Source organism: Bemisia tabaci, chromosome 8 (assembly GCF_918797505.1).
Source record: "Bemisia tabaci chromosome 8, PGI_BMITA_v3".
Classification (NCBI taxonomy): domain Eukaryota; kingdom Metazoa; phylum Arthropoda; class Insecta; order Hemiptera; family Aleyrodidae; genus Bemisia; species Bemisia tabaci.
Window position 1 is genome coordinate 18,230,639 of NC_092800.1, and position 12,167 is coordinate 18,242,805.

Here is a 12,167-nt window from a genome sequence, read left to right on the forward strand (position 1 = left end):
TTTGCCCTAAGAGCTACATAAATCGAGTTGTCCATACTCTCCCCATAAAGGCACTCTACTTCAGTGTTCGAAACTCACAAGCGCCAACGCGCCAAATGCGCCTTAAAAATCGGCCATGGCGCCTAAAAAATGAAGGCTTTGCGCCAACGTGGCCCCTAAAAAGTGCCCCCTAAAAATCTGGATTTTCATAGGAAGTCGCACAAAGAAAGAAAAACAAATCTATCTGAATTAAAAAAACCTCAGAATTTTCAGCACTAGAAGTGAAAGCTTTTTCTATTCTTCACGATTTAATTCTTATAGTGCTTTTGTCTTCCCCAAGTTAAAGCTACTTAGTTCTGTTACGAAAACATCTTGCGTCTAACTTGTCACTAAATGCGCCGTAATATGTAGAGAAAAAGTCCATTTGGCCCCTAAAAAATCTTCAATGGCGCCTAAAAATCGGGGTTGATGCGCCACATGGCTCCTAAAACTCAAAGGTGAGTTTCGAACACTGCTCTACTTATACCTACTCCACGTGCAGAGATGGAAAGTGAAATTTCATAAGGCTCGAATAAATTTCACAAATGTTGAAATTTATTAATTTTTTTTAGAATTATCGATTGAACCTTTGAAGGTCTGAAAGCGTTTCAGATGGTCTTTCTGTTGATGCTGCGGTGTTATGCTACTCTACTGAAGGTGCCAGACACAAAAGGGGGGGGCAAAAAAGGGAGTTTAGAGAGAAAAACCCCAACCTAACCTCTAAACTAAACGAAAACATTTGCAACGCGCGAATGTTTTAGGCTTGGGGTAAAAAATTTCAAAATTTAGAATCACTGTTTCTAGGCGTTTCTTAGCTTCCTGAATGTATCCCCAGAAGTTTCAATATATTTCCTAAAATTTCGTGAAATTTCATTCGAGTAAATTTCATGAACTTTTCCATCTCTGTCCGCGTGTATTAAGAAATCGCATTGATCCAGTCATTGTGAAATTGTTCCGGGGAAAGCCTCCCGGCGCAATCCTCCATCGTGTGCGAATACCCGGCGACCGAGCGCCCATCCGATGACTCGGAGGTTTTTATGAAGAAAGAGCATTTCCACACGGGGGCATCACGGGAACCCCATGGCTGACACCATCCCATAAACGCCTCCTTGCAAGGTCCACGCCATGGCTTCGGAATTTTCATGAACTCGACGAATGCTAATGCGCAATCGTTCCCTGCACGCCTTCGATTTGCCGCGTCGTTGCAGAGATCTGTTCTTGCCTTCTGGAGGAGAGCCATCTTCTGTAGTTCAATGTCATCCTCCTGGAATTTAAATGCAATGAACATCAGGATCAGTGAAATAAGGACATCAAAATTTACATGCACGGAAAAAAATTTGCTGATTCAACAATTCAATTGCTAAAAACAGTGAGTGCAATGTTTCAATGTAGATTTTACAACAAAAAAATGCTACTTTAACCACCCCCGTGGTTAAATTAGTTTACAATGTGGTTAGAGTAGCATTTTTTTGTTGTAAAATCTACGTTGAAACATTGCACTCACTGTTTTTAGCAATTGAATTGTTGATTCAGCAATTTATTTTTTTCCGTGTGGTGAGCGCTGGAGGCCGTCCATAAATGGACCGCGGTTAACAGAAAGGAACCAAGCCACATCAGCTGTTGCCAAATTTAACTGGGTAAGTCAATTTTTTACGAGAGAACGTTTGTGCGGATTCCTTTGAAAATGTTAAGGAATTTGCGTTGCGCAATGGAGAAAATTCACTGAAATTTGCGCGAAAATCCGCCCAAACGTTTTCATTTAAAAAATTAATCCATCCAGTTAAATTTGGCGATAGCTGATGTGGCTTGGTTCCTTTCTGTTTAACGCGGTCCAAATGAGAGTGGAAGGTCAAAAGGTGCCTGACATGCACCCAAGTACTCGTAGCACAGCTGCTTAAAATAAACGGATCAGTTGCGTTTGTCACAGAATCGTGTTGAGATTATGATTCTTACAATAGATATAATATATGAAGAGCTGTCTCAACAGCAACTCTCTACGTTCAATATTAACCGAGATATCGCGCTTTGAAAAGTTCGGTTTATGACGTCATCGCGACCGCAGTCGGAGACAAGAGACCCTTCACTAGTATCTTGGCAATGGTGGAAGCTTTTAGTTTCAGGTCTTCAGCATTTAACTGTTGACTTACCTACATGGTTAATGTTTAACAACATGTTGGCAGTTCCGTTTTGCGAACAAGCCGAAGTTTGGGAAACTTGTTTGGCTCATGCTCAGGACGTCACCCGAGGCTCATCATTCATCATGTAGGTAAGTCAACAGCCGGAATAAGGGTGGTTACTGTTGCTCCCTTATAATTTTCCATAGAGCCGGCCAGGTTGGCCGAGAGGTCAGCGCGTCTGAATCTAGACCAACCGGTCCCGGGTTCGAATCCCGGTGGTGGCGACAAATTTTCACGGAACTGACGAGTGGATCTGCAGAAATAGATTCTACTCGACCTTAATCCCTGAGCCGGAGCATGGATGTGCCAAAATTTCCATGATGTCTGCTGACAATAAAATACTGTCTGTAGACCTCTAAGAAGGGGTATAAGCCGTTAAATCTGCAAAAAGAAAAAATAAAAATAAAATAATTTTCCATAAGGAATTGTTGAATCCCCGAAAGTAAAAGCTTCCACCGATCGCCAAAAGGCCAGTGGAGGGTCTTTTGTCTCTGGCCGCAGTAGTTACACCCTTTGTTTCTTCTACCTTGCTTACATCCTAGTTTCCCGTTGAGCGTGTCTTACTGATTGATGAAAGCAAAGTGGAGAAACCCGAGGGTGTCATTACCGAGGTGGATGACGTCAAAACCCGACTTTTCAAAGCGCAAAATCTCGGTTAATATTGAACGTAGAAAGTTACAGCTTTTGGACGGATCTTATTATCTTTAGCTGATCTACAAGAATTAAGCATCAAAACATGATTCTGTGAGGCCTTGTCTCCACGGGCCGTTTCACGAGATTTGTCCCAGGGAAAAATCCCACTCACAAAGTTGGGAAAAATATGGAGTTAATCAATATTTTTCCCAGTACTAAGTATGGTCCTTGTACCCCTAGGACCCACTGAGAGAGGAAGAAGTGAAAACGAATTGTGCAATATTTTGTTGATTACTCTATTGTTCATGTTTGTTCAGTTAAAATAATGTGTCTAATTGTCAATTGAGTGCAATTATTATTTTAATCCCGGTTAAATACTCGACTTTATCTAATTTATCTTCCCGCGCAAACTAGTCGTAGGACAGTATGAGCCTCGTCCCGTGGAGACGGTAACTGGGAATAATCCCTGAAGTTTCATTCCTGCGATTCGAACTTGGGACAAATCCCATGAAAACGTCCCGTGGAGACAAGGCCTGACTAGCGCAACTGACCCATTTTGAGACATGAGTTGACAATGTCCAAGTACTCTGAGATACCTTACCGAAAACATTAGTTCCCCTTCATTCTGGGAGATCTCCCGGAATTTATCGAGCAGTCTCACATCGTTATCGCTAGAAGCCGTCAATCCGCCATTGACTTTCGAGAGGGGCACTCGGAAAGGCTGCTGTTGGCGCTGTTGATGAAGCTGCTCTCGAAACACACGCGGGGGCGAATCCAGTATTTTGAGATCCGGTGAAGAACTCCGGCTCCTGGACCTACTTCTCGATGGTCCTGCTCTGGACCTACTTGTCGATGGTCCTGCTCCACCGGCGTCCTGTTGTGGGCTCCTACGAAACATTTCCGAGATACCCGAAAGCGACGACCTGGGATGGAGAGTTGAATTTCTTTTTAATTTCTTTTCACATATAATACACGGACAATTCTGCCGTGATAGCGAAGAGAGCCGTAAGTGCAAAATTTTCGAAATCGAGTTTTCTTCAAACTTCGTCTAAACTCTTTTATATGAAATTACCGAGACAGCTAAAACAGCAAAATTCATCCTAATTTAATGAAAACGAGACGTATGTAAAAGCTGTAAGTGCACAAAAAATGACACAGTTTTTTTTTCAAGACAGCCGCAGATGCATGAGAGCCAATGAGAACAGTGCTTTCCAGTAAAGTGCCGCCCTCTTCTGCCAATTTCTAACCTGAAAATGTGTTTGTTGTGCGTCCAAAATGCAGCCACGAAAGCATGCAGAAGATAGCACTTACGGCTGTCTTGCCTAACAATAACCTAGCATGAAAATGAAAAATACCCTTTTTATGTAATGGAAATAAAATCAGTCGATTTTTAATCATCCATACGATTTCTAGGAGTCTTCTGGACGATCAGTGGCAATTTGACAAAGAACGGAGGCTTCTTTCAATAAAATGTTCTTGTCAGAAGCTTCTGAGCCCGTTTTCTCAAAACTTCATTTTTGCACTTACGGCTCTCTTTGCTATCACGGCAGAATTGGACCGCGTTAAACAGAAAGGAACCAAGCCACATCAGCTATCGCCAAATTTAAGTGGGCAACTTGATTTTTTAAATGAAAATTAACGGTTGTGCGGATTTTCGTGCAAATTTCAGTGAAAATTCTCCACGGTACGAGGCAAATTCCTTAAGATTTTCAAAGAAATTCGAGCAAATGTTCTCTCATAAAAATTTAATTGCCCAGTTAAACTTGACAATAGCTGATGTAGCTTGGTTCCTTTCTGTTAAACTCGATCCAATTCATATCAATCTTTAAAATATAAAATCATGAGTAACGTTAAGTTCAGGGGCTCTTAATACATCATGTGAGATCTGAAGATGATCTCCGAAAATTTCGAAAACTCTCTCGAACAGGAAAATCGTCGCAAAAATACCGAAAAATCTCGTTTTCCGAGGAAAATTGACTTCTCCATGAAAGTGGAAGGTAAAAGGAAATATCTAACACCATTTTCGGATTTAGCAGTTGAAAAAAAATATGGATCGATGCTATCACACATTCGGAGAATTTTTACAATGCACACACATTTTGAGTCCGGGAAAGCTTTTACACAAATTCAGGGCCGGAAAAATCGACTTTACCGGAAAACTGGAGGGTGATGCAAAAAAATCGAGGTTGGATTCGGATTCAGCAGCTTCAACATAGAAATCACTTTATGACGGTTCCAGGACAATTTATAAAATAAATTGCGTGCATGCAAATGTACGTCAAAGTTGCTCATTTTACCGGGTATAAAGTCGCATTTCCGGAAAACTGAGAGGTGATAGGGAAAAATAGAGGCCATTTTTGAACTCATTGGCTCAAAGCACACTATAAATTAAAGCCTGTAATCGCTACGCGGTCGTCAACCATGTGAGAGAAAACTTCACGTAAAAAATCGTAGAAGAACGATGTTTTTGTTATTTAAGGGAGTGGATTCAAATGCCAACGGGTGTACTCCAAAGAAAGCGTATTAATCTCTGATTGCAACGTCATGACACACGTTTCATGGTTTTTTTTAACATTTTTAAAAAACTACACATAGTTTTTCTGAATTGTTTCCACAAACTTTTCTAGGTGATTTCAAAAAAATCAAAGAAAATATTGTCGCGAAAGTAGTTCCGTTCGTTCTGATCTATTTTTCCTAATCACCAAAAAATCAACATCGTCTGAGTTTGTGAATTGTATTATTTTCTCTTTAATGATTGTAAAAACCGGGCAGCAAAGAGTCAAGACTATAATGATGCGAGGTCCCATTTTTACTTTATTACTTTATTGCTTTATTTATTGACACGCCTTCAATCCGACTAGCCGCAATATGCCTTACTCGTCATCGAATATTTATCCCGTTACGCTTTTTGCGCAGAAAAAAGTCTTCATCTCCAATGGCAACGTTACATGGCACTTCTCATGTTTTATTTTATCTCAGCGTTTTTTAAGAGACTACACACAGTATTTCTGAAGAGTTTCCGGGAATTTTCCGGAATGTTCTCAAATAATATCACAAAAAATTTCGACTCGATACTTTCGTTCGTTCTACTTTCTTTTTATTAGCCCCAAATTAATTTTACGCGGTTCAAGGTCCTGAATTGTTGCAAATGAAATACACATTCCCCTCTTTTGCTATCATTTAAAACGGGCAGAGAGTCGAAAGCGCAAAGCAAAGATAATTTTTTGGGGCGATATTTTCGTTTATTCTGTTTTCTTTATTATACTTTTATCGAAAAAAACAAAAAAAATTAAACACTGTCCGAGTTTTCGAAAAAGTACATATGGCTCCCATGACAGGAATTGTTATTATCGCGGGGCAATTGCAACGATAAACTTTTTTAAATTTGTATTTCTCTTCCTAACCATTTTTGTATATTCTTTTATCTGATTAAAGTGGTTCATGGTGGCTAAGGAAAAACGCCGTGCGAACATTCGAGAGTTGCCAAACTTCCGTCGATAAAAATCTTCATTTTTGAGGAAAGCTATGAATATTTTACTTGAAATTTTCAGAAAATTTAGGTGAAATTGCGAATAAAATTATGTGAAAAATTGAAAGAAAAATATTTAAAAATTTTCCCGAGAAGTCGTGATTTACCAAAAGAAATTGGGCAACGCTTGAATGTTCATACGGCGTTTTGCCTTAGCATGGCAGAATAGTGTCTGTTTCATGATGAGTAAAAAAATTTAAACACCCGTATAAGGTCTGAGAATATGATGTGATACTTCTATGATTCCGCCGCAAATAAATAAATAAAATAGACAGAAAAAAAACTGTACTATCCAACCTCAATCGCGTAGGTCTTCTGCTACGGCCGGATCTTCCGCCCCATTTTAGTCCGTTGATCACCGCCAGAAAAACTAGCAAACAGAAGAAAAGCCTCACCGACATCCCGCGTACCTTCGCGTCAACTGGCAAACTCCCGAATGATGATGAATTTTTATGCCACGGATTCCGCTGAAACAAATATCACTTGGTGTTAACCCCTGAAATATTCAAACGCCCGCCGGAGCGTGCATGTTCAGCTGTGTCCTCTTTTTAGGCGCATGGCAAGTTGAATCTGCAATTAGCAGCGTAGGTACATGATCGAGTTAGATAAACTGAACCAGTAAAACAAAATAAAGGAGAAATAGAAATTTTAGATACATACTTCAGACAATGATACTTATTATGATTAATTTTTCTTTTAAAAATAAAGTAGCAGCAAAAATATTGCTATCAAGGTGCGTGATTTTCCCCAAAATTTCCGCTGCAAGCGATTGATGTGACAGGAGAAAAGTAACCTCTAATTGAGAGATTAACATATTGTACACTTGAGTTAAATCGATTTCAATGCAATTTACCCCGATATATAACGTCTTCTACATTTTTGCCACCGAGCCGATGCTAATCTCAAAATTCATATCTACTTTAGGACTTGATCCTCGGGAATTGGCGTTAAGAGTATCAGTTTTTAAGTTAAATTTAAAGGTGAAATTATGTGGCTAAGTATGCACATTTTCTAGTGTCCACATTGCGACGGTTCAAAATCCCTTGTTCTATTTCTTCAAGAGAAAAAATAGTTACTTAATGAAATTTTTTCATTGAGATGTTTCCAGAAATATTCTATGTTAGATGGGGGAAATTCAGCAAAGATTAGATGAAATGATTTTCATTAGTTTTCCTTCAATACAATACAATTTGAAGAGACATCTGCGATGCTGTGAACTGAAATACATGTACTTCTACTCAGGCCCGCCACATCCCATCTCGAGCCCTGGTACCAGTTTTAAGGTCCGGGCCCCAAGCACGGAGGGGGGGGGGGTCCGAGGGGCATCCCCCGAGAAATTTTAGAATTTATACGACTAATCGGACGCATTGTGAAGCTTCCATAAAGAATTTTGCCATCAATTTCTGCGGAATAATTATGTTTTTTTTTTTCTACTTTCAGCACAAAATACTTGCGAATTGTTGCATTCAAAACATCTGGAAAATATTTTTTTTTTTTTTTGGGGGGGGGGGGCATATGATACTATTTTCAGTTCTATGAGGGCCAGGCCCCCCTGGACTCCCCCTTCGTCTGTCTATGGCAAGGGAGTTGAGCCATGAGCCATTGAAGTCGAGGATGCCCCGACTGGAGACTCTTAGCATCTGACGACGGAAGAAAATGAAACGCAGTTACTAAAAATATCCCTCTGTACTGAAAATCTTGAAAATAGATAGAAATTTTCCAAGAGGTATACTTCTTTGAAAATTTAAGAAGAATTCTACAGTGCCTTAGCGTGTTTCTGAAAATCTATTCACCTTTTGCGAAATTTTTAGGGTAAATTTTTCACTTTTTCTTACGAAACAAGGGTTGCATGTGAATTCGTAGTGGTTTTTCAAAGGTAACACGGGCCCCCTCCGGAGCCTGGGCCCCGGTACCAGGGACCCAGTATCCCCCCCTTGTGGCGGGCCTGCCTTCATGCACGCTGGCCTTTTCGATTTCCGTTAACATTTATGCAGTCACGAATGCGCTTAGGTGCGCCTCAGCTAGAATTGAATTTAGCAAATGGGTGGTTTTTATAGGAGGATTATAATCAAACAAGTGGTTAGAAATGGAAACAAAATAATATGAACTATGCAAAACGATTATTCCGATAACGGAACTTGGCTATTTTGAAAACGCCTTCAAATGCGGCGTGATACCTCACGCATTCCGGAGAGTTCGAATAGTTGTATCATTGCGCCGTAAGAATGTGACGGAAGATTTAAATGGAGATAGCCACCATGCACGCTGGGCTTGTCGATTTCCGCTGAAATTTTTGCAGTGGTGAATGCATAGCTGAAGTGCACTTCAGCTAGAATTGTATTTACAAATGGGTGGTTTTTCTACGAGGATTAAAAATAAACAAGTGGCACGGAATGTAACAAAAGAATATGAACTATGCAAAACGATAATCCGGGTATCGGAACTTGGCTGATTTAAAAACGCCTTCAAATGCGGCGTGATACCTCACACATTCCGGAGAGTTCAAATAGTTGTATCATTGCGCCGTATGAATGTGACGGAAGATTTAAATGGAAATAGCCTTCATGCAGGCTCGCCACATCCCATCTCGAGCCCTGGGACCAGTTTTAAGTTCCGGGCCCCAAGCACGGAGGGGGGGGGGGGGTCCGAGGGGCATCCTCCGAGAAATTTTAGAATTAGTCGTATAGACTAATCGGACGCATTTTGAAGCTTCCTTAAAGAGTTTTTCCATCAATTTTTGCGGAAAAATTATGTTTTTTTTTTATTCTTTCAGCTTAAAATACTCGCGAATTGTTGCATTCAAAACATCTGGAAATTTTTTATTTTTTTTGGGGGGGGGGGCATATGATACTATTTTCAGTTCTATGAGGGCCAGGCCCCCTGGACTCCCCCTTCGTTTGTCTATGGCAAGGGAGTTGAGCCATGAGCCATTGAAGTCGAGGATGCCCCGACTGGAGACTCTTAGCATCTGACGACGGAAGAAAATGAAACGCAGTTACTAAAAATATCCCTCTGTACTGAAAATCTCGAAAATAGATAGACATTTTCCAAGAAGTATACTTCTTTGAAAATTTAAGAAGAATTCTACAGTGCCTTAGCGTGTTTCTGAAAATCTATTCACCTTTTGCGAAATTTTTAGGGTAAATTTTTCACTTTTTCTTACGAAACAAGGGTTGCATGTGAATTCGCAGTGGTTTTTCAAAGGTAACACGGGCCCCCTCCGGGGCCTGGGCCCCGGTACCAGGGACCCAGTATCCCCCCCCCCCTTGTGGCGGGCCTGCTTCTACTCTTATCGTCATTCGTAGGGTGTCATTTGTCAGAATTACCTCCGCTAGGTATCTGATGATTTGATAAATTGTGTCAAACTTGAGGAGGTGACGTTATCTAAACCCGCGTCGTCATAAAAAATATCTTTGTGCTGCAAAAAAAAAAAAGGAATTTGTACATCGGAAAAAAATAGAAGAGCGGCTTGCTCCATTGTAGTTGTAAAATTTCCGATCTTTCTGCGTGTAAAATTATTTTCTCCGCTGGCAGGACTAGATACTTACGTATAAAAGTTTCCCTCGGCAAAAATTACTGGGTTCTGACGATGACATGTGTCAAGATGCTCATCGACGACAAAGGCGGACTGGCCCACGGGAACTCGGGAAGCTCCCGGTGGGCCGGTCGCGAGGAAAAAGTAAAAAACATAGAGAGACAAAAAGGGAAGAGAGAGAAAGAAAAAAGCGAGGAAAAAATAAATCAACAGGAGAACACTAGGAGATGAAAAGGACTTTCGGGTACATTCCATCTTAGAAAAGGCTCCGTAAAACAGGACTAGGCCGACGCACAGTGGATCGAGTTAATGGGGTAGGTCGGACAAATTTTGGAACATTTGAAAGCTCATGACTCCGTTCATACAAAATTTTGAAGTTTTAAAAGTGCTTCCATTGGTTTCCTCGTGAAATTCTCTTCCAGGACCACTCCTTAAAATTTAATATGTGACGAATTAAACATTGAAATTTGCAGTTTTAGTCAAAAATGTCATATCCGACCTCTCTAATTGACTCGATCCACTGTGCAACGGCACAAATTATAATCTACCAAACTCATCGGCCCTTCGAAATTTCTTGAGACGATGAAAATTCTTGGTATAGCAAAATTAAAAAGAGATCGAGCCACCAGCGGCCAAGCTCATAATCTTCCACGTGACTCTGACCGGCCCACCGAAAATGAGTGAGACGTTGGGAATTTTGGACCGTATTAGTTGAAAGTGGGCCGGATGTACAGATCATTATATTTTTGATGCATCTGACCGGCCCTCCAATTTATGAGACGCAAGACATTTTGGGCCGTATTAGTTTAAAAGCGTGTCGGGAATCATAATTTTCTGGAATCTGAATAGCCCACTAATTTGTAGGTCACCAGGAATTTTGGAACGCATCAGTTTTAAAGTGGCCCAAATCATGTTTTTTTTTTTTTTTTTTTTTTTTTTTTTTTGGATAAGTCTGAACAGCCCGCCGGAAAATGTTGAGCCGCAGCAATTTAAAAGTGGGCTGGTTGTCCAGTTCATGATTTTCTGCGAGAAATTGATCGTTCCTCCAAAAATATTTATGACGCTTCAAAGAGGTGAGGGTTGCGATCTTTAAAACACGACTGCGACCGAAATTATTTCGAGTGGCGGTAGTCACATCCGGGCAAGTCACCTATCCTCCAACAATTGGCATGAAATTATACATATTAAAAATGTATAATTTTGTGTAATTTTTAATGTACATAACGCTCAATATCTTGGACTTCACTAGTTCATGAAAGGCCAACTTGTCAATGGCCCGAGTCACTATGACCTAACTCGGAGCGGTTTTTTAAAAATTTGCCTGACCGTCCAACTTTTGAGCCAATTCATTAAAGAGAAAAAAAAAAAAAAAAAAAAAAAAAAAAAAAAAAAAAAACCCATTAAAAAAAGTTTCCAGCGATCTTTTCCAGCGAACAATTTTTCGGATCCGATGAATGCAACAATTCGATAGAATTTTGTGCTGAATTCAAGAGAACTTTTCGCACTTAACTTTTTCGCAGAAATTGATGGAAAGTGCGTCACGGAAGCCTCAATATGCGCCTGAATAGTGTTCAAATTTCAATTTCTTTTTTTTAAATCTGAGATGAAAACTGACTATTGCGTGGATTCTCTTTTCGTTGTTTGTAAAGAAGCATCTGCATATCGCCGGTGTAAGTCCACAATCACGTATTTCATTTGCGGTGCTTGAAAATCTCCGCTCCGATATCATTTTTTAAAAGAGAACAAATCTTTATCCTCCGTTGAAGTTTTCGCAGGGTTACCTTTGCACACAGAACGAAAATCACGGAAATTTTTCAGAATTTACGAAGGGTTTCTTTCTATTTAAAAAATGAAGTATAACACCAAGTCTGCAAGGTCACAAACCCCAGATACGTGGTTAGGAAGTTTCACCGTCATCATGTTTCGATAGTTCACGTTACAGTGCATGTGATATTCATTCTCAAAACCATTCGTTTTTATGAACACTTGTTGGTGTTGAAAGTGCGACAGCCTTTTTTCTGCCTTTTAATCAACGTCACCTCTCACGATACCACCACCGATATAATGAGTTTACGCAGACGGTTTCAAGGTTATGGAAAGCAAATAGTTACAACACACTCTGGACCACCGATTTAATTAAATAGCGGTTGAAAACAAAAATAAATGAACTATGAGTAAAGATAGACACGTGGCCAGAATTTTGTTTCGGGGGGGGGGGGGGGGCTTGCGGGGTCCCTCTATTACCGGGGGGTCTGGGGGGTATAGAACACCCCCA

General features: G+C 40.3%; 1 protein-coding gene across 3 annotated transcripts in view; it reads right to left on the bottom strand.

Moving 5' to 3' along the window:
* Positions 1-12,167, bottom strand: part of LOC109044594 (uncharacterized) — an 18,678-nt gene continuing 6,511 nt past the window's right edge. For all 3 annotated transcript variants that reach the window (XM_072303155.1, XM_072303154.1, XM_019062411.2), the window contains exons 2-4: positions 6,655-6,824; positions 3,430-3,751; positions 1-1,282 (exon numbers count right to left, since the gene is read on the bottom strand). In XM_072303155.1, coding sequence (XP_072159256.1) covers positions 935-1,282; positions 3,430-3,751; positions 6,655-6,758 — 774 coding nt within the window. In that variant the 5' untranslated portion in view covers positions 6,759-6,824 and the 3' untranslated portion in view covers positions 1-934. The remainder of the gene's footprint in view (positions 1,283-3,429; positions 3,752-6,654; positions 6,825-12,167) is intronic.